This window comes from Eubalaena glacialis, chromosome 12 (genome assembly GCF_028564815.1).
Source record: "Eubalaena glacialis isolate mEubGla1 chromosome 12, mEubGla1.1.hap2.+ XY, whole genome shotgun sequence".
NCBI classification, from domain to species: Eukaryota; Metazoa; Chordata; class Mammalia; order Artiodactyla; family Balaenidae; genus Eubalaena; species Eubalaena glacialis.
The window spans coordinates 44381507-44404684 of record NC_083727.1 but is presented as its reverse complement, the minus strand read 5'-3'; the positions used below and the strand labels follow the sequence as shown (position 1 = coordinate 44404684).

General features: G+C 35.7%; 1 protein-coding gene across 1 annotated transcript in view; it reads left to right on the top strand.

Moving 5' to 3' along the window:
- RFX6 (regulatory factor X6) overlaps positions 1–22601 on the top strand; it is a 55286-nt gene extending 32685 nt beyond the window's left edge. Inside the window, exons 7-19 of the mRNA XM_061207457.1 lie at positions 2264–2371; positions 5886–5963; positions 6086–6199; positions 8341–8390; positions 10785–10944; positions 11884–12028; positions 13351–13460; positions 14418–14535; positions 16029–16151; positions 16814–17020; positions 18132–18644; positions 19506–19718; positions 22426–22601. Of these exons, the coding sequence (XP_061063440.1) occupies positions 2264–2371; positions 5886–5963; positions 6086–6199; positions 8341–8390; positions 10785–10944; positions 11884–12028; positions 13351–13460; positions 14418–14535; positions 16029–16151; positions 16814–17020; positions 18132–18644; positions 19506–19718; positions 22426–22601 (2115 nt within the window). The remainder of the gene's footprint in view (positions 1–2263; positions 2372–5885; positions 5964–6085; positions 6200–8340; positions 8391–10784; positions 10945–11883; positions 12029–13350; positions 13461–14417; positions 14536–16028; positions 16152–16813; positions 17021–18131; positions 18645–19505; positions 19719–22425) is intronic.
- Positions 22602–23178: the final 577 nt, after the last annotated feature.

Here is a 23178-nt window from a genome sequence, read left to right as displayed (position 1 = left end):
TGGGTTTTTGATAAATATTTATTGAATGATTAAGGAGTTTTCCTCTGTTTCTAGCATGGAGAAGGGGAGAGAGAAAGAGAGAGAGGGGGTGAGGGAGAGAAAGTAGTGAATGGTAGATGGATTTTAAACAAATGCTTTTTCTGCATCCATTGAGATGGTTATGTAATATATATAATTCTCATTTTTTTTCTGTTAATGTGATCAATTTAAACCTAAGGTGGCTATGATCACTCTTATAGATTGCTGGATTTGGTTTGCTAATATTTTGTCTGGTACTGTTTCAAGTATGATACTAAGCAAGATTGGCCTATAATTTTTCTTTCCTTTTCTGTCCTTGTCCAATTCTGGCATAAAAGTTTTTAAATGAATTGGGAAGTGGTTCTTCTTTTTCACTGTATGGAAGAAATCTTTTCAGTTTGAAATGATTTGTTTCCTGAATGCTTAAGAAAATTCATCTGTTAAATCTCCTGGGCCAGTTTTTTTTTTTCCTTTGTAGAAAGATTTTTGATTACTAATTATATTATTATATTTGTTTCATGGAAATGAGACTATTCACATATTCCTAACTTAAATTTAATACACCATGTACATTATGTATTGTCATTTTTGGTTTCTATTTCTTTGTCTCTCTTTTCCAATCTCACCAAATTATGCTTTGGGGATGAATAAACATGATATTCCACCCAAGAGAAAAGGTATAAGAAAAAAGTGTAAGCTTTCCTAAAGTTAGAATTTAGGTGCATTTTTTTTATGTTTATAAAATGTTAGTTTCATATTTTGCCATATCATTTCCTTCCAGATTAAATTCTTTATTTTCTTGCATTTTATTATTTTTCCCTATTCATTGACAATACCATTCTTTGTCAGCACAATGATAATTGGTGCTCATAAATGACAACCCAAAGCAATTAAAAATCTTTGAAGCATATCTTGAATTAAGACTGATTTAATTTGGATCAACCATGCTATTATCTCAGTTTATGATATTTATGTAGTAGTTCTTTATTAATTTCTTAAAAATTAGTTAATCAGAATAATCCTTGTCTATCCATGCTTGAAAATAAAGATTAACAAGGCTAAAAACTAAAACCTAACCTGAAAGTAATGAAATTCTACTGCACTTTTAGTATAAAATTTGTGTGAAAGCATATATCAAATCAGTCAATAAGAAATTGGTGTTTAAGGACTCAAAAGTCCCCCCAACTTCTTTCTGATTTATCATGATAATTCTGTAAGAGTCTACAAATGTTGGGAATGATAATACAGGGTAGGGACCCAATCTACCTATGTAAGTAATGAAGCTTTTGTCTAGTAAACATCTTCAATATGACAAAGACACACAAAGAAACACAAAAACTCGAGAAGCAAATGTAGGAAAACTATGAGAAAGAATGAAATTTGGTCCTTGCCAGGAACACTTTACTTCCTTTACCATATTCACAATTTTATTCTTTGCCAAACTTTTTACTAGAATCCAATTTGTTAAAGTTTTGTTTGTGGAGAAGGAACAATCAGTTGTGACCTGAGAGACTGATTCGCTAAGGCTCTGTTTCTGTCATGAATATGCGTTCTCTCTTTCTGTGTGTGTTTCTTGTAGGTACATTAGCACTGCAGTATTATATGTTACTTATTTGTCATTTTTTCTAATTTTCTGAAAGCTACCAGAGGTATGCTTTCCCCAAAGGATTCAAAAGAAGAACAAATATCTGAATTTGGCAGGGGGAAGAAGATTGAGGTGGGAAAATCCAGAGTACTAGTTTGGGACTCCAATCACAATTTTACCATTAATTATCTCGGAGGTTGGATAAATTAATTAACTTATTTTCATCTCATTTATTTAATCCATAAATGATTTGGTAATCCATAAGTAAATTTGGCAATTTCTGATCCTTTCATATTAAAATAATTTCAGTAGTCTAAAAATAGATCTTTCAAAACTTATGTCACTAACAAATGTAAACTTGTGAACTAAAATTAAATTTCTAAAAGTTGTGAAAAATGGCAAGTGTCTAAACTAAAATCCAAAGTATAAGAAAAATATCCAGACTGTGAAACTATTTATGATTTGGCAACAGTAATTCTGCTGAAATGTCTAGTTTATTCAGTTATTTGATCTAATAAACAGTTATCCAAATCTCCTAACTTGTCATGGTTTGCAGGATGAAAAAGAATGAAATTTTGTAAGTTTCTATTTTGTTAGAATTGTATTTTGGAGACAAACAATTGATAATGATTTATTTCTTTTCATTTTTCTAAATTATAGGGTGGCTTCACTCGTAAATATTCGCTTAGCTCAAAAACTGGAACACTTCTTCCAGAATTCCCCAGTGCTCAACACCTTGTGTACCAAGGATGCATTTCTAAGGACAAGGTATCAATTAAAGATACTTCTCTATTGATTTTCTGATATGTTGGTTCCATATCTCAATTTGCTGGGAATCTCATGGCACTCGCAGGAAATAGAAATCTACATAATCAAACATAATTGACTGATTTATAGGAGGGACAAACATTTACTAACATCGATTAAAGACTTTCCAATTAATTATTTACCATCTCCATGATAGTACATAATCAGAAGGTGGTAAAATAAACCTCTAAAGACTAAAGATTATTTTTATTTAACACGCAGTATCAAGGAAGAAAATACTAGAATGTGTCTATCACATGCAATTTCTTTAATTATAAGCGTTATATTTTCTATTAGCTCCATTTAATTTCAGTAACTGGTCATCAAGCACTTCTCTAGGACAGAATTTGTTCCTAGCACTGAGGGGGAAATGCCTAGATGAATGCAAGGACCCCACTCGAAGATTCCAAAGATTCCTCTCCATTGTAAAACTCTGTGCTCTGTTGCAAAATTTGTTGAAAATTAAGGTAGAAACAGTTTCATAAAATTCAGTTTATAAATAAACTTTCAGTGCTTATGTAGTAAAGTCTAAAGCTAAATCCTCCTCTATTTCTGAACTTCTAGAGTCATTTGCTGGCTATCTGCTGACTAATAGTAAGATCCATTATTAAATCAGGGCATAAAGATTTCTACATTCTTCTTTCAATTAACGTTCATTTTTTATTAGCATTTGAGGAAAACATCTTTCATAGTAAGTTTAAGTAAGTCAGTTCATATTTTGAGGTGCAAAGATAGAGGAATATTATTAACAATGTCCACCTGTATTACTTTAGTAATGGGCTTTTGTAGAAACTAGAAATAAAAATGACACATTGATAAAAAGGTCTATTGATAGATAAGTAGAGATGCACAGCAACTTCCGGTGTTCATTCTAATGACAGACTTACTCTCCCAGTTAAGAACAGGCAAAATACTGAAAATTCTCAGATGCTGATTCAAGTCTCCTGGAGTATGTCCACTTCCTACTATTCTCCTCTCCCATCACATTCCTCAAGGTTATCACATCATTTTTTTAACCATATAGAAATAATGTGTGATATTATGACTTCAGATTTGAGACACCTCCAGTAGATGTTAACATGTGGCACTTTGTGGGGGAACTTGTGGAAGTCTGCGGGACCTTGGGGAACACAGTTCTTTGGGGGAGGGTATTGTTGGCTCACCTTTGTGGAGAGGATAGCTTACGTACAAACATATCAAGAAGATGTTTACTGTGTAAATATACCAGGTGAGGAGGGTAGATGGAGAGAGTAACAAAGAAAAAAAAAGAGAAGTGAAGAATATATTCCAATAGTTTATTTCAGCTTCTCTGCTAGCTTCCAAGGACTTCCTTACCTGCCAACTTGAAAAACTGGTCTGTAGGTCATTTCTCATTCAGTATTCAAGATGCTTAAATAACCCCTGGTTTCTAAATTCATTCCCAGTCGTCCCCATCATGAGCTCCAGGGACTAATACTCTTTGTCCCTTGAGGACATCTGGGCCCTGCCTTTTACCTTCTTAGCCAGTAGCCAGGTTCCCCAGGTAAGTTGTCAGTTCCTAGAAAGACAGGTGGGGCTGAAGCTAAGCACTTTAAGCACCTACTTTCTTGAGGCAGGAAGGATGGAGACTTCCTGGGGAGAAGCTGCCCCCAGTGAGGGGTGCTGGCTGAAGCTGAGCGGCCTGCTTTCTGCCCCCATCACAGTGTCACTCAAGGCAGTTGCGACCCTCCCCCCACTTGCTCACTGACCTTACTAGAGCTAAGCCTTGCCTCTGCTCCTACCCTCTGTAATGTGATGTCTATTCTGAGAAAATTGAGCAAAAGTATGTTTATAAAGACTGCAGAGTATGCTACAGTGAAAATTTATTGTCCTAAGACTATGTAAATATTAAATAAAGTATCAGTTATAAGATTTAAATATTTTGATGATTTGTGTACAGGAGAAAAAATTTTGACACAAATAAATGGAAATATTTGTGAAGATAAAAGTTTACTTGTACTTTAGTAGGTTTTAGGGATCAAAGGGTTAATTTTGGACAACAATTATGAATTCCTTTCTATCTTTCATGCTGTCCTTATCCTCATTTTAGAAATATGTCTTGGCAACCTATCTAAAAATATAAAATCATTGCTTAAAATAAAGAGCATGTCTCATTTTCATCAATGGTGACATGTCCTGCCAGAGGTGTGTAGTCAGCATACCTCCTTGGAAGTAGATTGGTAATCTGCATGTCATCGTTATACAGCTTTGCGCTAAACCACAAAGATATGTGCTGTCGCTGGGCTGCAGGGACAAAGGTTGGAGAGCAAAGAGTTGGGGTAGGACACCCCCATCATCATGACCACCCTAGATACTATGAAGGTAAAAATAGCTAACAACTGTAAGTTTCTTAACATGAATTATGGATTACTCCAACCACTTTCATGTGTTAATTTATTTAGTCCTCATAACAACCTGACTAGATATTTACTGTTATTATGATCTCCATTTTATAGATGAGGAAATTAAAACACATAAATGTAAAGTAGTTTGCCCAGCATCACGTAGCAGATTAGAGCTAGCATTCAAATCCAGGTATCCTGCAGGCAAAGCTCACACCTCTAACCTCTAAGCCTGTTCCTGTTCACATAGAACACACAACCTGTAACAGGTAGGAATATTTCTAGCTTATGAAATAAAGATGTTGTGAATATGAATATTGTTAGTTTGCCAGAATATTATCAAGTTCTAATCCATCGCATATTTTAAAATATGTTTAAAACTTTCTATCTCTGCAATACAAATAACAGTGTAACATGGAAATAAAGAATTTCGTAACAGACATTTAATGTTCAAATCTTTTTTTGGTCCACAAGTCATTTGATATTATTACTAATTTTAGGTAATGTAGTAAAGTCTTATACTTCATACCAGGAAAATTGTTCCAGGTGCCTCATGCCTCATTTTATCTTCTTTAACACCTTGTGAGTGATATGTTATTACTACCTTACTTGAAGATATAAAGCTTGGGGTCAGAGACAAAGCAACCCGTGCAAAACAGTGCAGTGGAGCTGATGCTCAGTGTTAGCTGACCCCACAACCAAAACTGGAAACCACTGGACCACACTGCCCAAGCACCTACTTAATAAAACTGTGTGAAGAGTTGATGTATTTTACCATTTTACATTTATTTCTCCAATCAAAGGTAATTTTTTTATTAAGCAGAAAACTACAATGTTGCTTTGGCCCATAGTTCCCTGAACAATCAACTTTTTCATCATTCTTATCACACTGTCCTGCAATTGTCCATTTGCTTGCCTTTCTCCCTTCACAAGGCTGTGTGCTCCTTAAAATAAGAATTGTGCTTTTATTTTTGATTCCTCGGATTGAGCACAATGCTTGGTACATAACAGGAACTTTAAAAATGTGTTTGAATATATGAACAAATGAATGCATGAACAAAATGAAGGCAGCACTGAAAGGGTGCTTTTGTTAAGATTTTTCTTCCTTGAAATAGGTTGATACCCTAATAATGATGTACAAAACTCACTGCCAGTGCATCCTGGACAATGCAATAAATGGAAACTTTGAGGAGGTAAGAGTGACAAAGAATGCTTTGCTGACTATATTATGTAAACGTTCTTGTCCTGTTCTTCATATGAGTTCATGTTGAGGAAAATGTTAATATTAATGTACATACGCTTTGCTCTCAACTAGATCCAGCATTTCTTATTACACTTTTGGCAAGGAATGCCTGATCATCTTCTTCCCCTGCTTGAAAACCCTGTTATCATTGACATTTTCTGTGTTTGTGACTCAATTCTTTATAAGGTAAGCTCCTTAGGATGTCAAACATGAACCATATATTTCTTTAAAAAACATTCCATCTAAATTTTTGCAATATATTTTCAATAAATTTGTTATTCCTGGCTGGAGATACACTATTAATTTTTTTTCTGATGAGAAAGCAAGCAGTTTAATAGTATATATTTAATAGTGAATGTATTTTAATATAACTTTTCATTAAGTAAAACAAAATCAGTTTCTGTTTACAGCTAAGAATGATTCTAAATGTGACATACTTCCATAAAAACTTAGTTAATTTTTATTAACTGTTTAAGGTGTTTTCAGTGTAAATAACTTAGTGGCTTTTTCACAGTATCAGTGTTTTGGGGAAAGCAGAATTAAGCACTCTTATGGGACTAATAACTTGAAAAATTTGGAAATCTTTAGCGTTAATACATTCATGACCAATTCTGTTCTTAAGCCAAATAAGAGTCCCTAAGTGTCTACAGAAGGATCACGAGGATATCGTAAACAAATAGGAGCTGGTTGGCCATCTAGCCAGCCATTCAGCAGGGAAGAGGGTGAAGCTAATTCCCCCAACAGTCTGTTCCCTAGTTAGAGCAGACACAAGTCCAAGCTAAGGAAGAAAACTGTATTGCAATCTGGGTATTTTAAAGTGAGTTTGTCTACATTAACCTCCTAAATTGTCAGAAGGAAAAAGAAAAGCTTTCCTTTTAGAACATAATTTGAGTGAGCAAGAAAACCCAAGCTGGAGTCCTGTTAAGTATTTAGGAAGTAAAATCCTTCTAAGTTAGTTGCTGCTGTTACGTTCTCAACTTTGCAGAGAAGTGAAGCAAAAGCTAGATAAACTCAGTCCAGAAGCAACTTTGCACATCAAGAACTGTAGGTGGGCTTGAACCAGGATGAGGGAGCCCATATTTTCATCCTCTGTTCCGTTCTTCCTCATCGCAGTATAAGAAAATAGAGTCTCTACCTTTAGTTCAAGCTAAAGCTGAAGAAGGACAAAGGAGAGCAAGGGTTGTCTCATTTTTCTGGGTCAAATAAGAATACCATCATTTAGAGAGAAAGGGTTTAGTTTGCACTGACAGATCGTCTGAAGTGTTTAAGACATGAGTAAGTAACCAGAAAGGGGAAAGAAGGTGGTTCTAAGAGTAGGTATAAGAAAAGACCTGGACTCGTGCACACACATTTACCAGCATCAAGGTAAAGCTGTTTTGGACTGTCATTCAACACCTCCAAGAAATATCCTTAAAGCATAACCTTCCCTCCCCCCAAAATGGTCTATTTCTTTGAGTCCAACACAAAAGTCCAGAGTTTAAGTACCGTTACGTGCACAGAGTTTTTCCTCCTCCTGGTGGACCCAGGGAGGCACAGTGAGCACTGTAAATAGAGCAGTGTAATATGAGCTTCTGTAAGATCTTCATCCCATCCCTAGAAAGTGGTCAGCTTTTAGTCCATAAAACTGTACATGATTGCCAAGGCCAGTTCATTGGTAACTAGCATACTGGGTGTATACAATACTGTCTCTTGTTTTAGTGTTTCATATACATGGACTACATGTGCATTTTGCTGGTAAGCTGCACAGGCCTTTGTAGATGACTATCTACTCACGTTTTGAAATATCTTTGAAATATCCAAGAGGACCTCTTGGTCCTCTTCTCCAGGCTGGCACACTCAGTTTATGAGCAGTCTAGGGGATCTGTACTGTTCATATCCTATCTGGTTCCCCATCTCCTTTATTTATCATAGTTTTTCCTGAGCTGGGATCAGTCGGCACTAATTTTTTCTTTTTTTCTTTTTACTAGTTCTCATCAAGGTCCTACTCACCATATCACCCACATTTAAGGTTCAGTCTAGCCCTTTATTTTCAGTGTTCTTTATGTTCCAATAATTAGCTCTCTGTACCCAGTACATTCGTGTCACCTGCTTAACTAGCACTGCAGTGCTTCTATATACCCCTGCTCCCCTTGCCGTTTACACACACACACACACACACACACAACTTACATATATACATTCATTTTAGAGATAAAAGTATAACTTTCAGAAGTGAGTTAACATATTATTCTCTAGAAATCTAGAAATAAAAAGTAATTGACAAAGAGTAAGTGTGTTTCTATAGAAATATTAAGGATTTATGTTAACTCTCTTTTGCTGTGATTAAGGTTCTAACAGATGTACTCATTCCTGCAACAATGCAAGAAATGCCTGAAAGGTAGGTTCAGTTAATAAAATATGATAGTTGCTTGTATAGGGTTTAACCTTATACATTATGGTAAAGCAAAACATTAAGTAGAAATTCATTCATTTACCAATATTATTTTCCTATTCCCGTCCCTTTGTATGAACTATAAGAGATGTGCCTCAATTTTTATATTCAAACCTCAATGAACAAAATCGATGGAACAATCCTGAAATCCCTTTAATTTGAGAGCTGCCCACATGAAAAACAAATATTTAAGTGTAGTTGACCTTTAGGTTACTGAGGAAGCTCTTCAATGGAAACTGGCTAGAGGGAGATGAATGGGGATAATTGATGGAAAATAATCACAATAATAAAACTATAAGGAAAATTATTTTATATTTATTATAACTTTGGTCTTAATTGCCAAAATCAAAAAGTAGCATAATGGAATTATCACCTTCTTTTAACAAAGGAATAAGATCTCAAATTGAAATGATGCCTGAAGATTTTTCACAAAGTCTTCCTATTGTTCTGATGTGAGAACAATAGGAACTTGAAAAAAAAGCCAATTTTTAAAAAACGAATTCTAATAAAGTAATGAAATTTATTTTAGTATTTTGGGGCACAAATACATATAGGGTGGGCATAGTTGGTTCTCAATAAATACATGATGATTGATAGAACAATCTTTATTTTTGATTTACCTTTTCCTCTAGACTGGTTTATTTATTTAAATAATAATTGATATTGACCTGGTCAATAGTTTCTTTTAATTATTAATACATTGTCTTTAAACATCTAGCCTGAGCTCTGAATTAGGTACACTTAACACTTCTGTGTCACAGCAAAATGGCTATGCTTACATAGTGACAGGCATTCAGCCGTGTAACTAATAGTAATAATAGCTGACTTTTATTAAACACAGTGTGGGATTTGAGACTTACATAAATTATTTCACTTAGCCTGAGAAGTACTATTTATGTATTTATCTCGTAAGTATGCAAGTAGTTCATATTCATTTAGAAAATGAAAAACACCCATAAATGCATTTAAAAAATCACTCATATAAAATAAAACTAAAAAAAAATCACTCATTGTCTTACCACATTTTTAATGTCTTAGGTTATTATTGTATCTCACAGACTTTTTTCTAGCAATGTTAAAAATGGAATTATAGTACACATACTATTGCAGTATACTATGAAAATCTTTCCATATCAACAAATATAGATTAGCATTTTTTTAAATGATTGATTGCATAGAAATCCAGCATCCGAAAAATACTATACTTTATTTAACCAATTCCTTATCATTGAACAATTGGATTTTTTTAAAACAACTTGTCAGACTATTCTAAAGTAACTGTTATGATCCAAATTCACAAAGAGGAACCTGGGAGTACAAAGAAATTAGTTTATTTGCCCAGAGTCAGCTGATTTTTAAGAAGCAGAACCTAGATTTTAATTGAGGTCTGTTTAACTCCACACTCTGCCTGTGTTTTTCCTGTACCATGTCACTGCTCCCCAACATATGCCCCATCCTAAATATATTCAGATCTGTTTTGTTGAGATATAATATGTAGATTGTTGATGGATTTATAAATTTTTGTATGTTTTCATAATATATACACAACCAACCTTCGCAATTTCCTAAATGGGGTCCTCTAATTAGTATGTTTGTGGTAATTTTTGGTAATTTAGTATGTTTGTGGTAATTAGTTATATTTGGATTATAAGAATATGTTACTAGAAACAAATATTAAATACCTGAAATGGCATTATGATCCCTATGCGTGTCTCTCAGTAAGCCAAGATATGCAAAATCAAGTGCACACTTACCTTTTCCCAGAAATATTTTATAGAAAATGATTGAATTATGAATTAATATTAATATTAAATTATGTCTTATTGATCACTTTCTGCCTGCCAAGTTTTAACCTGAACGCTTTCCATGAATTATTTCATGTAATCCTCATAATAATCCTGTGACATGGATACTATTCTTTCTTTTTTTTTAATTTTTTTTTTTTTGATGTGGACCACTTTTAAAGTCTTTATTGAACTTGTTACAATATTGCTTCTGTTTTATGTTTTGGTTTTTTGGCCGCGAGGCATGTGGGATCTTAGCTCCCCGACCAGGGATTGAACCCGCACCCCCTGCATTGGAAGGCGAAGTCTTAACCACTGGACTGCCAGGGAAGTCCCTGGATACTATTCTTATTCCTATTAACAGATGAGGAAATTGGACCTTCAGGAGACTGAGTATTTTGACCAAGATGATAAATGGCAGACCTAGGCTGACTTCAGTCATGTTCTTGGAATCAAAGAGTAATAATATACCTCCATTAAACTGCATTTATTTAATGCATTTTGAACTACTTAGCATTTAATACAGAGTTTTTTGTTCTTTGGGGTTTTTTTGTAGCTTATTAGCAGACATAAGAAATTTTGCTAAAAATTGGGAACAATGGGTTGTTTCATCCTTGGAAAATTTGCCAGAAGCTCTAACTGACAAGAAAATACCTATTGTGCGAAGATTTGTATCATCTCTGAAACGACAAACATCTTTCTTACATCTTGCACAGGTACGTTGGTAAGCCAAGGGTATTTGAGTCACCAAATCAAAAATGAATCATCTGATAGCAAAGATTGGGGAACTTTCAGAGATTGGAGACTAAGTAGACAGCAATTAAATGCAACATGAGATCCTAGAGTGAATGCTAGAACAGAAAAAGGACATTAGTGGGAAAACTGATGAAATTCGGTTGTTTAGTTAGTTTAGTTACTAATATTGTACCAGCGTTACTAGTATTGTACCTGATTTTGATAATATACAAAGGTTATGTAAGATGATGACATTAGGAGAAGCTGGATAGAGAGTATGTGAAAATACGCTGCACTACTTTTGCAACTTTTTTGTAAATTTTAAATTATTTCAAAATAGGAAGTAAAAAAAGAAAAAAACACTTTTGAATGAAACGTAAAATGTAAAACTCTTATTTGCCAGATGAATTCAATTAATAAATGAATCCAATTAATAAAATTAATAGGTTATGGGGAATGAGCCTGTGTGATGTTGTGAAACCCACAACACATTTTAAACTACCTCTAATTTAGTTCTCTTAAATAGTGAGGAAAAAGTAATTCTTAAATTAGAGTTACATGTTTGTATATTGTTAAAATATACTTGCCCTCTCCTCAAATGATCCTTTGCTTTATGAAGGTTTCTAGCCCCCTAAATTTTGAAAGACTAGCTTGGGATAGTTCCAGATAAGAAATTTAACGTTGTGAAATTCTTATTTTATGACCACGGGTAAAAAAAATTATTTTCTTATTCCAAAAATAGTTTTCAAACCTTTAACAGAGATGATCATGAATCTCAGCTACAGCTTTTAGTTTTAAAATAAAAAAAGAGTTATTTATGATACTTCTCTCTCAAGGAACTATTTCTCTAGAAGCTAAAATTTTCTTTCGTTGGAGGATCAGTGATATAATTTAGTGTCTTTTTTACTTTCTTTATGGAGATTGCCAGACCAGCTCTCTTTGACCAGCATGTCGTGAATTCTATGGTATCTGACATTGAAAAGGTTGACTTGAATAGTATTGGATCTCAGGCCCTTCTCACCATTTCGGGCAGCACAGACACTGAATCTGATATCTACACTGAATGTAAGTCTTCTCTTTTTGTTTAGGGCAGGGTCTCCCAACCTCAGCACTATCGATGTCTTGGGCCAGATGCCTACTTGTTTGATAGGGCAGTGGGGCTGTCCTGTGTATTGAAGGACGTTTAGCAGCATCCCTGGCCGCTATCCCCTACATGCCAGTAGCAGCCTCCTCCGAGTTGTGACAACCAAATATGTTTCCAGACATTCCCAAATGTCCCCTTGGACTACAAAATCATATCTGTTTGAGAAAGTCTGGTTTAGAGAAATACTTTTAATTTTAAAAATTGTTGTCTATTTTAAAACAGTTATACTTACTGATTGTGAAAAACCTGGAAAATATAGAAAATATTAAGAGGAAAATAAAAGTCATCTATAATCTCATTGCCTAGAAATAATCCAAATAGAAAAAACCTGGGAATAATCAAAACAGTTTTGAGTTTTGTGAGTTTTCTTCCAGTTTTATATTACATGCATACACATTTCCATGCGTTTTGCACTCTTGGCATCATATGGTGTATAATGCATACCAAAATGATATCTCAATGCAATACTGTTTTTCAAAGCTGAAATGCCCTGCTTAGGTTTGGACAGTCTGACAGAATTTACCAAGCCAGTACGTGTGACCGGACAACCAGGTTCCATTTCCCAGGGATAACAACCCACTATTTCTCCCATCGTTTCTCTCTGAAAACACCAAAAAATGCAGCCTCCTATAGGCTATAGCACACTGCTCTCTGGGGACAGTCCAACCTCAGTCCTGCTTTCTGTTTCTTAACATAAAATTATATTACCCTTTGGGATTCAGTAAACCTCAAACTCTTTAATAAAATGATAGTCCTTAACTGCCCCTTTAACTTTTACATGATAAAAGATTATTTATTTAACTGGCTCAATTTTGCAGGGCAGAATTTAATTTTTGCTAAAGATAAAGGATATTTCAGAAAGCAGGAAATCAACACGTCTAGCTTAGTTCAGTCATTAGGTTTCAACTAATCTGTTGCATTTAATGAAAGCACTGCATTCAAAATGAATAATCATCTCTACTGACAACAATTCTTCCCTAGTATATAGTATATAAACCTGCATTTCAATATATACCAAAACATATACACTTATGATTAAAATTTTGAAGAGTAAAGAACTAAGGATTTTTTGTTAGTTTCCAGGATATGAAATTAATTTCTTTAACACATTTAATTTAATCTACCTGTCTTGCCCTTTTATTCTATAAAATTATTAATGATTTCTACTTTTAGGTTTCCTCTTGGGTTCAAAGTAGTGTGCAATATTCTGCTTTTTTTTTTTTTTTTCCTTTTTACATGGTAGATGACTCTATCACAGTGTTCCAAGAACTGAAAGATCTCCTTAAGAAGAATGCCACTGTGGAGGCTTTTATTGAATGGTTGGATACTGTGGTAGAGCAGAGAGTTATTAAGGTATTTTTCAATGACATATTCAGAAAATAAAATTTTGTTAATAGTAAATGCTAAACTGGCTGTAATTTCTTGAATGGCGGGGGGTGGTGATAGGCTGTGTGTAATAATGCTTTGAAAAGCTTTTGAAACCCTACCAATAAGGGAAGTCAAATATCAAGATTAGAAATATGGCAGATTTGAGAGCACTGGGCACAGTTTCAATTCTATTTATCGTTTTTTGACAGACTACAAGACACTGTTCCTTCCCTAGCAGTCAATAAGTTTACAGCTGTGTAACATCAGTAGTGAAAGATAAACTTAGAAACTGGAAAGAGCTGGCCCTTTTCTTAAAAAGCACGTTTTCATAAAAGCTGACAGAAGATATGGTTTTAAGTATTTACATTTTTTAATTCCGGAGCTCAGTATTTTGTGTTTTCATGTGGTTTCTTCAACTCTTTCAGTTAACCTTCAAGTCATCCATCATGAAACAAGGCCATAAGAACAAATATATCCATCACCAGTTGGTGTTAGCCATTCCATATCAAGGAAACTAGTTATAGTGTAGGGACTTTTTTTCTCCTGGAAGGAAAACAGATTATCATTCAGGACCAGAGAAGTCAGAGTTAATCATTCACAGAAATATATAACCCTTCCTTCACACTTCACCTTCTGCTCTTTTTAAAGCTCTGTCAAAGGAAAATTAAGAGAGAAAATATTTTGTAAATTATTTCATTTTGTTGTCCAATTTATTAGGTAACAAAACCATATAGAATAAAGATCTATTAACCTGAAAAATAATGGCAAAGCCAGATGAAAATTAAAATCCCTAGACAAATCATTTTATTTGATAAAATAAATGGCATGCCCTGTCAATCTGTCCATTTGTCAGACAGTTTTTCTACCTCTTGATCTTACATAGGAAGCATGTAATAATGAAATGACAGATTTTATAGTTTCATTTTGTTCCTTTACTTTTAGACCAGCAAACAAAATGGAAGATCATTAAAGAAGAGGGCTCAAGACTTTCTGCTAAAGTGGAGCTTTTTTGGTGCTCGAGTAATGCATAATCTCACCTTGAACAATGCATCTAGCTTTGGTATCTTATGTGCTTTATAAAACTCTTCTTAGATGAATTACATCATTCATTCCTCAGTCACATTTCCTATCAATTTTTAAACGTGTGGCACTGTCATTCCTCAAATCGGACTCTTGAGCCGGTAGAGAATGGTTGGTTTTAGCCTGGGTTTTGTAGTCAGACCACTTGCAGAGTTAAATCCTAACACCGCTTCTCTTTGGCTTGGCTTAACCCAAGTTAGGCTGCTCATTGTAGAAATGGGAGAATATTTCTTTCATTGGGTTATATAGGCACTTGAGTGACGTGATATATATAAAAATACATTGTATTTTTATATATATGTATAAAAATACATTGCCAGAACCTGGTAAACACAATAAATAGCAGCTATAACCATTACACTCCATCAGTGCTTAGATAAATTTTCTTTGTTAAACAAGCAAATAAACAATAATTAATACATTATTTTCCAAAGCCACTATTCATTGAAATATGGCAAATGTTTGCATCTTTTCCAGGAACCTGCCCTCATAGCTGTATTCCAAGAATCAAAGACCAGCTTAGAAGACATACTGTCATATGTTTTTGAACCATCTATCCTGATCTATACAACTTATGAAAAAATTGAGTCAAGTTAGCTTTTTCAAAAGTTGAATACCTTCTTTTTCCTAAAATTTCTGAGATTCTTAGTTTGTAGTTATAATGCTATCTCCTGGACAGTACCTCCACATTTAGTAGTTGCATTTTGAGAATCCTCGCATTATAAAATAGGTTACAATTAACTAAATTTGTTCATTTAATTTTTAACAGAATTAGATAAAATCAGTGAACTTGTACTGAGGGATGAACAAAATATATTGTCTATTATTTGAAATATGTTGCTTATATTTAAGGTTTCTTAAATTATACAATATTTAAACCTGACCTTATTATGAAAAAAGACTTTTGTTGGAAAATCTGTTGAATAGTTAGAAGAAGTTTAAGGTTTTCCAGGACATCTTCCACATGAAAATTACTTTTCTCCTTTTTTTTCAAATGAAAGAGCATTTTGTTTCAGGCTAGAAAGACATCTTCTTACTTGATACTTTTTTCAGACCATGTTGGCTATTGTCTAATTATTTAGTACAAAGTAAACAGAAATAGAGCAGAGTAGAGCTCATTCTCCCCAGGTTAAAGCTTATCACACTCCAATGTGTGCCCTCTTAAAGCATAAAGCATGTCTCACTTTCATCCGAATTTTCCTTTGATGTAATTAGTGGCCAAAGAGCTGGCAGGACAGTACACACAGTGAGCTGGGCAGGCGGTACACAAAAAGATTAGAGACCCAAGTTAAGCATGTTGGTCTTAGCAGGTCATTTAAAGTCCAACAAGTATTTGTTTATTTCAGTTGCTCCTTGTAAAGTGTTGCGAGATGGTCACAAAGATAACTGGACTTCTCTCTTTCTCCTTCCTTCTCTTTCTCTCCCTCATTTCATCTCACAACGCCCTCTCCCCATTCCCTATCCATAAACAAGGTTCTTTCCATTTGATCCGAATGCTTCTTGATGAATACATTCTGCTGGCCATGGAGACCCAGTTTAATAATGACAAAGAGCAGGAGTTACAGAATTTACTGGACAAGTACATGAAGAACTCAGGTAATTTAAAATGTATATCTTGTTTTGCATATTTCTTTGTTGAAATCTAAGTTCAAGAATTTGTAAGCCCACATGTTAAATGGATTTATAACAGTCTCAGATTTTACCCCCAAAATGTCACTACTAACACAGGATACTAACATTAAGAGAGCCCTATTTTTTCTTTCCTCCATTGGTATATAGAGTAGTCAAGGTACTTTACTGGAAACTCTGAAGAATACAAATGAATATTCTTAACTTCTGAGAACTTAGGTAAAATTGGAGAAGTGACGATAATACAAAAATAACTAGAATTTAAGACAGTACATGTGGTATACCACCTTATAAATGGTGTAGAGATGAGTTCTATAGGAATTTAAAGAAAGAGGAACACAATATATTTGGGATGTGATGACTTGCATTTTGAAGGCTGTTCACTACAGAGTGGATTATTTAGTGCCCTGCAGAACACACCTACATCCACAAATATACAGTTAACAAAAACCAGCACCACTGCCAACACCAAAGATCTGCCAGTCTTATTTCCCATGGAAGACACTTCTCAGGAATTTCCAGATTTATGACACAACCCTAGAACATTTTCAGTTTTTCTTTTAACTTGGGCTTATCCACTATGAATGTGGCAATGATATTAGCTTTCCTATTTAAAAAAATCTTTCCAGATGCAAGTAAAGCTGCCTTCACTGCTTCTCCGAGTTCATGCTTTCTGGCCAACCGTAATAAAGGGAGCACTGTTCCCAGCGATACCGTGAAGAATGAAAGCCATGTGGAAACAGCCTATCTTCCTCTATCATCCAGTCAACCTGGAGGCTTAACCTCTGCTCTGCACCCATTCCCAGCTGGGAATACAGACAACATGCCGCTCACTGGTAGGCTGTGAAACAACCCAGAAAACCACATAGGCTTCAATATGTCTCACAGGAACCTATTCCTTTGTTTTCTTAAAGCTGGTAAACTCCAGGCATTTCAAGAATAAAAAGGCTTATCTTCACTGACTTATAACAAAGCTTTATAATATTTTTGTGATTTTCAACATTTGTCATTCACATTTTTATCAATACCATTTTTAAGATAGGTATCACATTTTAATATACTCTCTTAGTTACATCAGAGGTCCCAATAATTGGTTATTTTCATTTAGTGGAAGAAAAAAATAGATTAGGTGTTCACAAAATCATTAAAATACTTTGAAAGTCGAAAAATATGAGCTTCTTATTTATTTTTGGATTTTGAGGAGACTTTATTTCTCCTCCATTAAAAAGTAGATTCAGCTATTTTAGGATTACCATTACAATAATTTTCCTCTTTGGTCTAGGGTCCCGTTTCTGTCAATCTGAATGTTTATGGCTTAAACTAGCTACTAGATAATACTTTTAAGTCTGCTTATTGCCTTATGTCTTCTTTGAAATCCTTCTATATACCTTACTTCATTGGACACACAGAATTTTAAACCTGGCATGGGTAGTTTAGGGGCGTAATTCCACCAATGGAAAATTGGAGACCCAGGGATTTGGTGGCTTTCATAACTCATCGCTCATCAGTGGGGTCTGCATGAAGTTTTGAATTGACCACTTTGAAGCCATGGCCATTTTGACATTATTGCCCTTTTCTTTTACCCTAAACTTCAAACCATTTAGCCTTCAGCTTGTTTTTTAATTACAGAGAAATGTGAACAGCAGACCCCTTGCCCTTCCCAAGCTTGATCTCTAATCATCTTTATACCCACGGAAGGATGAAGCCATCCCAAGCTTTCCTCCATAGTCACTAACTCCAAAAGTTGCCACTGTTGTGAAATACACTGCTGTGATGATGCTTTTTAAACCTAGAGTTTTATGGGTCCCTAGTCCTGTTATTTTTGGAGGTTAGAAATGAACTAAGTTGGAAAAAAGGTATAGTAATAAATCGTGCATAATTTTAAAAGATGTGAAGCCATCTATTTTTAATTTGCCACTAGTGAATGCTCTGGTAACTTTTTTCCAGGTCAAATGGAGCTTTCCCAGAGCTCTGGTCATCTGATGACACCACCCATTTCTCCAGCCATGGCGAGCCGAGGAAGCGTCATTAATCAGGGGCCGATGGCAGGGAGACCCCCGAGTGTGGGCCCAGTACTGTCAGCCCCATCACACTGCTCAGCATACTCAGAGCCTGTTTATCCTGCTCTCCCTCAAGCCAACCATGACTTTTACGGGACCAACTCTAACTATCAGACTGTGTTTAGGGCACAGCCTCACACCCCATCAGGACTCTATCCTCATCGCCCGGAGCACAGTCGATGCATGGTCTGGAGTGAACAGCAGCTTTCTAGAGACTTCTTCAGTGGCAGCTGTGCTGGGTCCCCATATAATTCTCGGCCATCTTCCAGCTATGGACCATCCCCACATGGCCAAGATTCACACAGTATGCAGTTTTTAAATACAGGAAGCTTCAATTTCCTGAGCAACGCAGGAGCTGCCAGCTGCCAAGGAGCAACATTGCCTCCTAATTCACCTAATGGTATTGAAATTTTTAAAGAATTTTTCCTGGCTTTTGAGTTGGCAGTAAGGCAAAATCAGACATTGAGTTCTACCTCCGGTGAACAGCATGTCATCCCATGTAGAGCTTTCTCAAAATCATGGAATCTTAGCTATTTGGAGCCAATTTCTGCCACATACAAACATATCCCTAATTCTTGTGACTTTATTAAATTTGCCCTTCTAAATGCCCTGCATGATGCAAAAATATTATGTCAAACCATATGTTTGAGACCAACCTTAATAGCCCAAAAGAAGAATGTTCTGTCCTTTGAAAATTTAGTGAATAATGTTTCTTCTGGAAAACTAGCAGCAGATCTTAAAGATTAGGACCCAAGCAGTGCCTCCTGTTGAAGTACCTTGAGGTTACTGAGTTGGAAAAATCTGTGGACTTAGTCAGCCACCAAAGTAAGCTCTGTGTAGAGGCTGCTCGGATGCTCCTCTCCTCGGTGTAGGCCAGTCCTTCTCCCAGAAACATGAATCTGTAAATAAAATTGGTATTTGACAAGTAATCTTTGTGAGAGGCTGATAGTGCCTTTTTTTTTCTTCATAAGCATTGTAAGATCTTGTTAATTTAAATAAGGGAAATATGAGAGAGGTGTTGTCTTACATCTCAAAATTGATAATACAATAATGCCTATGTATTTTTTAAAACAAAAAACAACATAATGAACCATATCCATATATAAGCACAAATCCAACCATATTGTAAATGTAGATGTAAATGTAATATTTACAGTATGATATCTCTAGGGCTCTATCCTATTACCTTGTCCTTTTTTTATCTTCCTGGAATATTACTTGTAATAAGTTAACTGTACATTCTCAACGTTTTCTGTTGTAGGGTACTATGGAAGCAACGTAAACTACCCAGAGTCTCACAGACTTGGATCAATGGTGAATCAACATGTTTCTGTCATCAGCAGTGTTCGCTCCCTGCCTCCCTATGGTGACATCCATGATCCGCTCAACATTTTAGATGATGGTAGTAGAAAGCAGACCAGCTCGTTTTATGCAGACACACCACCTGCAGTTGCATGTCGAACTCCTGTAGTAGGTAAATTATATTAACATTTCTTGAAAACATTCTTTAAAAGTTGTTAACCTCAGCTATGCAGTGTTAACTGGGCACTCACGTCCCCACAGTTGGTTTATCACTTCGGATCTGAAGTTATGTTTCTGAATCTGTTAGTGAAAGCCTTGCTATTTCTCTATATACATGTCACCATGCAACCTACTGCTAGATCTGGTATTCTTTCCAAAACAAATCTCTGGAATCTATTATGTATGCAGAAAATTCATGTAACCTGTCAAATGCAGTCCAAAAATCTGTTAAGTTTTACAAGGGCAATAATGATATCTTTTTCTCACTTTCTCTTGTTCACTGTTGGAAGCAGGGCCAGTGCCAAGAGCTGTCTTTGGACCCCATAATCTCCATCAGTATCCTAAAACCACTCCAAGTTTTAAAAAATGGTGACTTGTGATGAAGGTTACCATAACTTTCTCAATTGTATGTAAAATGTGATTAGATACCTCTGTAGAAAATGTTGCTTTCTTTTCTATAACATACATTTTAAGTAAAAATGAACAAAACTGTATGTTTGCCATGAAGTCCCCTAGCTTCTCATTCCAGCCAGGTTGCTGTCCCTAAGAAAATACGGCAACTTGTACTAGATGCATCACCGACACCCAGCAGAGAGTCTGCCACATAGTAGGAATTCATTACATCACTGAGTTGAAAAAAGGGGCAGAAACAAATGCATAGATTTAGTTTCTAAACCTGCTAATAAGGTATCACAGGGCAAGTATTATATCCACGTAAGTATCAAGGCAGAGTGTTAATGTTTATATGAGATGATTGAAATCTTCCAATGGAACTGATTTCAGATTAGCATAAGTAGAGGGCATTGACACCCAAACAGAGCATAAGGGAAAATGAAATAAGTTGCATCTCTCCTCACTCAGTGTGTTTTTCCAATAATTCAATAGGAAGCACTTCTTCCCTTCCTATGACCATCACAGACGCTCTCTGAGCAGAGTCTGCTATCATCTTATGCTATCTGCAGATGGTCATTGCTTCTGGGTTACTCTAATGAAGCAGAAAATTCCACTTCAGGAAGTTTCCTCACTATGAGACTGAAATGTACGGAGTTGCTATTGTTACTATTAGTTCTGTTTACTTGTAGTGATGGTGGATGCTTTGATGGACCACAGTTTGGGTGTAGGATAGATTCTAAGCTTTAGTTGTCAGAGCTGGCTTACAAGTAAATTGCAAAGAGGGCTTCAGGGTGATAAGAGGGAATAGAGTAAGTGAATGAGCGGCACAAGGGGAGTTAGGACCTATAATTATATTTCCTTAATTATAAAGCCTGGTTTTTTCTTTTTTTTTTAAACATCTTTATTGAAGTATAATTGCTTTACAATGGTGTGTTAGTTTCTGCTTTATAACAAAGTGAATCAGTTATACATATACATATGTTCCCATATCTCTTCCCTCTTGCATCTCCCTCCCTCCCACCCTCCTTATCCCACCCCTCTAGGTGGTCACAAAGCACCGAGCTGATCTCCCTGTGCTATGCGGCTGCTTCCCACTAGCTATCTATTTTACATTTGGTAGTGTATATATGTCCATGACACTCTCTCACCCTGTCACATCTCACCCCTCCCCCTCCCCATATCCTCAAGTCCATTAAAGCCTGGTTTTTAGTGACAGAGATGATGGTACTTAGAAAAAGAAGAAAAACAGCACTGAGAAGGCAGGAACAAAAAATGCAGGAAAGGTAGTGCTAGTGAGCCAGTTAGTAAAAAATTTTGAGAACCTACTATTATGTGCCGAACCTCATTTTAGGTGTGAGGTTATGGTGGTAATCAGGTTAGAGTTCCTGCTTGTAAGAAGTTTACATTCCAGTAGGAAGAGATAAGGCAATGAAAATATAAACAGATGCATTAAAAAGATAATTTCAGTTACTCTCAGGTCAATTAAATAGGGTAAAATGACAAATAGTAATGGAGGAGCTGCTTTAGGTAAGGGAGCTCGGAAAGGATTCCTGAGGCAGAAATATTTGAGTTGCAAGTTGAGTGATAAGAAGGAGGCAATGATGTGAAGATCTGATGATGGAGTTCCAGGCAGAAGAAATGGCAAGCTGCATAGTTTCTGAAATGGGAACATTTTGGGAAAATTCAATGGGCAGAAAGAAGGCTCGTGTGTTTTGAGTACAGTGAATGAAGAGAGGGGAGTAAAATAAATCAGAAGGCAGAGACCAATTCATCTAGGGTGTTATGAACCAGGGCAAGGAGCTTGGATTTTGTTCTAAGAGTAATGGGAAGTCATCGTAGCATTTGAGAAGAGGGGCAATTTGATATACACATCAGCTAGATTATCCTGGCTGCTCTCTGCAGGGTGAGGGTCATGAGACTAGTTAGGAGGCTGCTGTGTTGGTCCAGGTAAGAGAAGATGGTGGTTTGAACTACAGTTGTGGAGGTGCAGCTGGAAAAAGGACGTAGACTGGGGATATATTTTGGTGATACAGTTGTCTGAATTTATGTTTGAAATTGAATTTTCTTTGTGAAATATGTTGAAGGAAAATTTGTGGGAGAATAGCAGGGGGGAAAATGGAAGAAAAGATGAGCATTGCTCTGAGAAACCATACACACTCAAATTTAGTACAGATATATGTGCTCAATGCACAAGTCGTAAAGTGAGTGGCACAGAAAAAAGAAAATGTCAGTCAATTTTCAATTGCTGATTATATTTTCCCTTACAGCATCCAGCTTGCAAACCCCAATTCCTTCCTCCTCATCCCAGTGTATGTATGGAACTTCCAATCAATATCCAGCTCAAGAAACCCTGGACTCCCATGGAGCAAATGGTAGAGAAATGGCATCCTCTCTACCACCAATCAACACTGTGTTCATGGGAACAGCAGCTGGAGGCACTTAGACCAGCACTGTTGGGTAGGGGTTGAAACTTGAAAAGTCTCTAGCGCTCACATGCTATCTACTCAGACCGCCGTCAGAGAAGGAAAATGGAATATCCAGTGGCACGGTATTGTTTTTCAGGTCACTGGTATAAAACTATGGACCACACTATAGTGAATGGAAATATTCGCAGGGTTTGCCTTGCACACAAGTTGTTTAGAATGTGGTCCCGTTATTAATCATAGTTTCAAACATTATCAAATGGAACCAGTGGAGCTTTGAAGATGCAGACATTTCAACTCTGAAGATTTAATATTTCACTTCTTAATTTATTGAAAATCTGTGTGCTGTTTCACTTTTGGTTTTTAAAAAAGAGAAACATTTATTTAATGCTTTTAAAATACCTTTAATTTATTAGGATCTCAGAATCATTGTTTACTATCCCTTATTTGACAAAAAGTCAAATGTGTATGGCTACCTCCTATGGAAATGTTTACAAGATCAACACTTAATTCAATTCAGCCTCGAGCAAAGTTGCTTGACTTTCAGTTTCTGTGCATTAGTATGATGATTTCTGTTACATAGCAGTGTTCCAATTC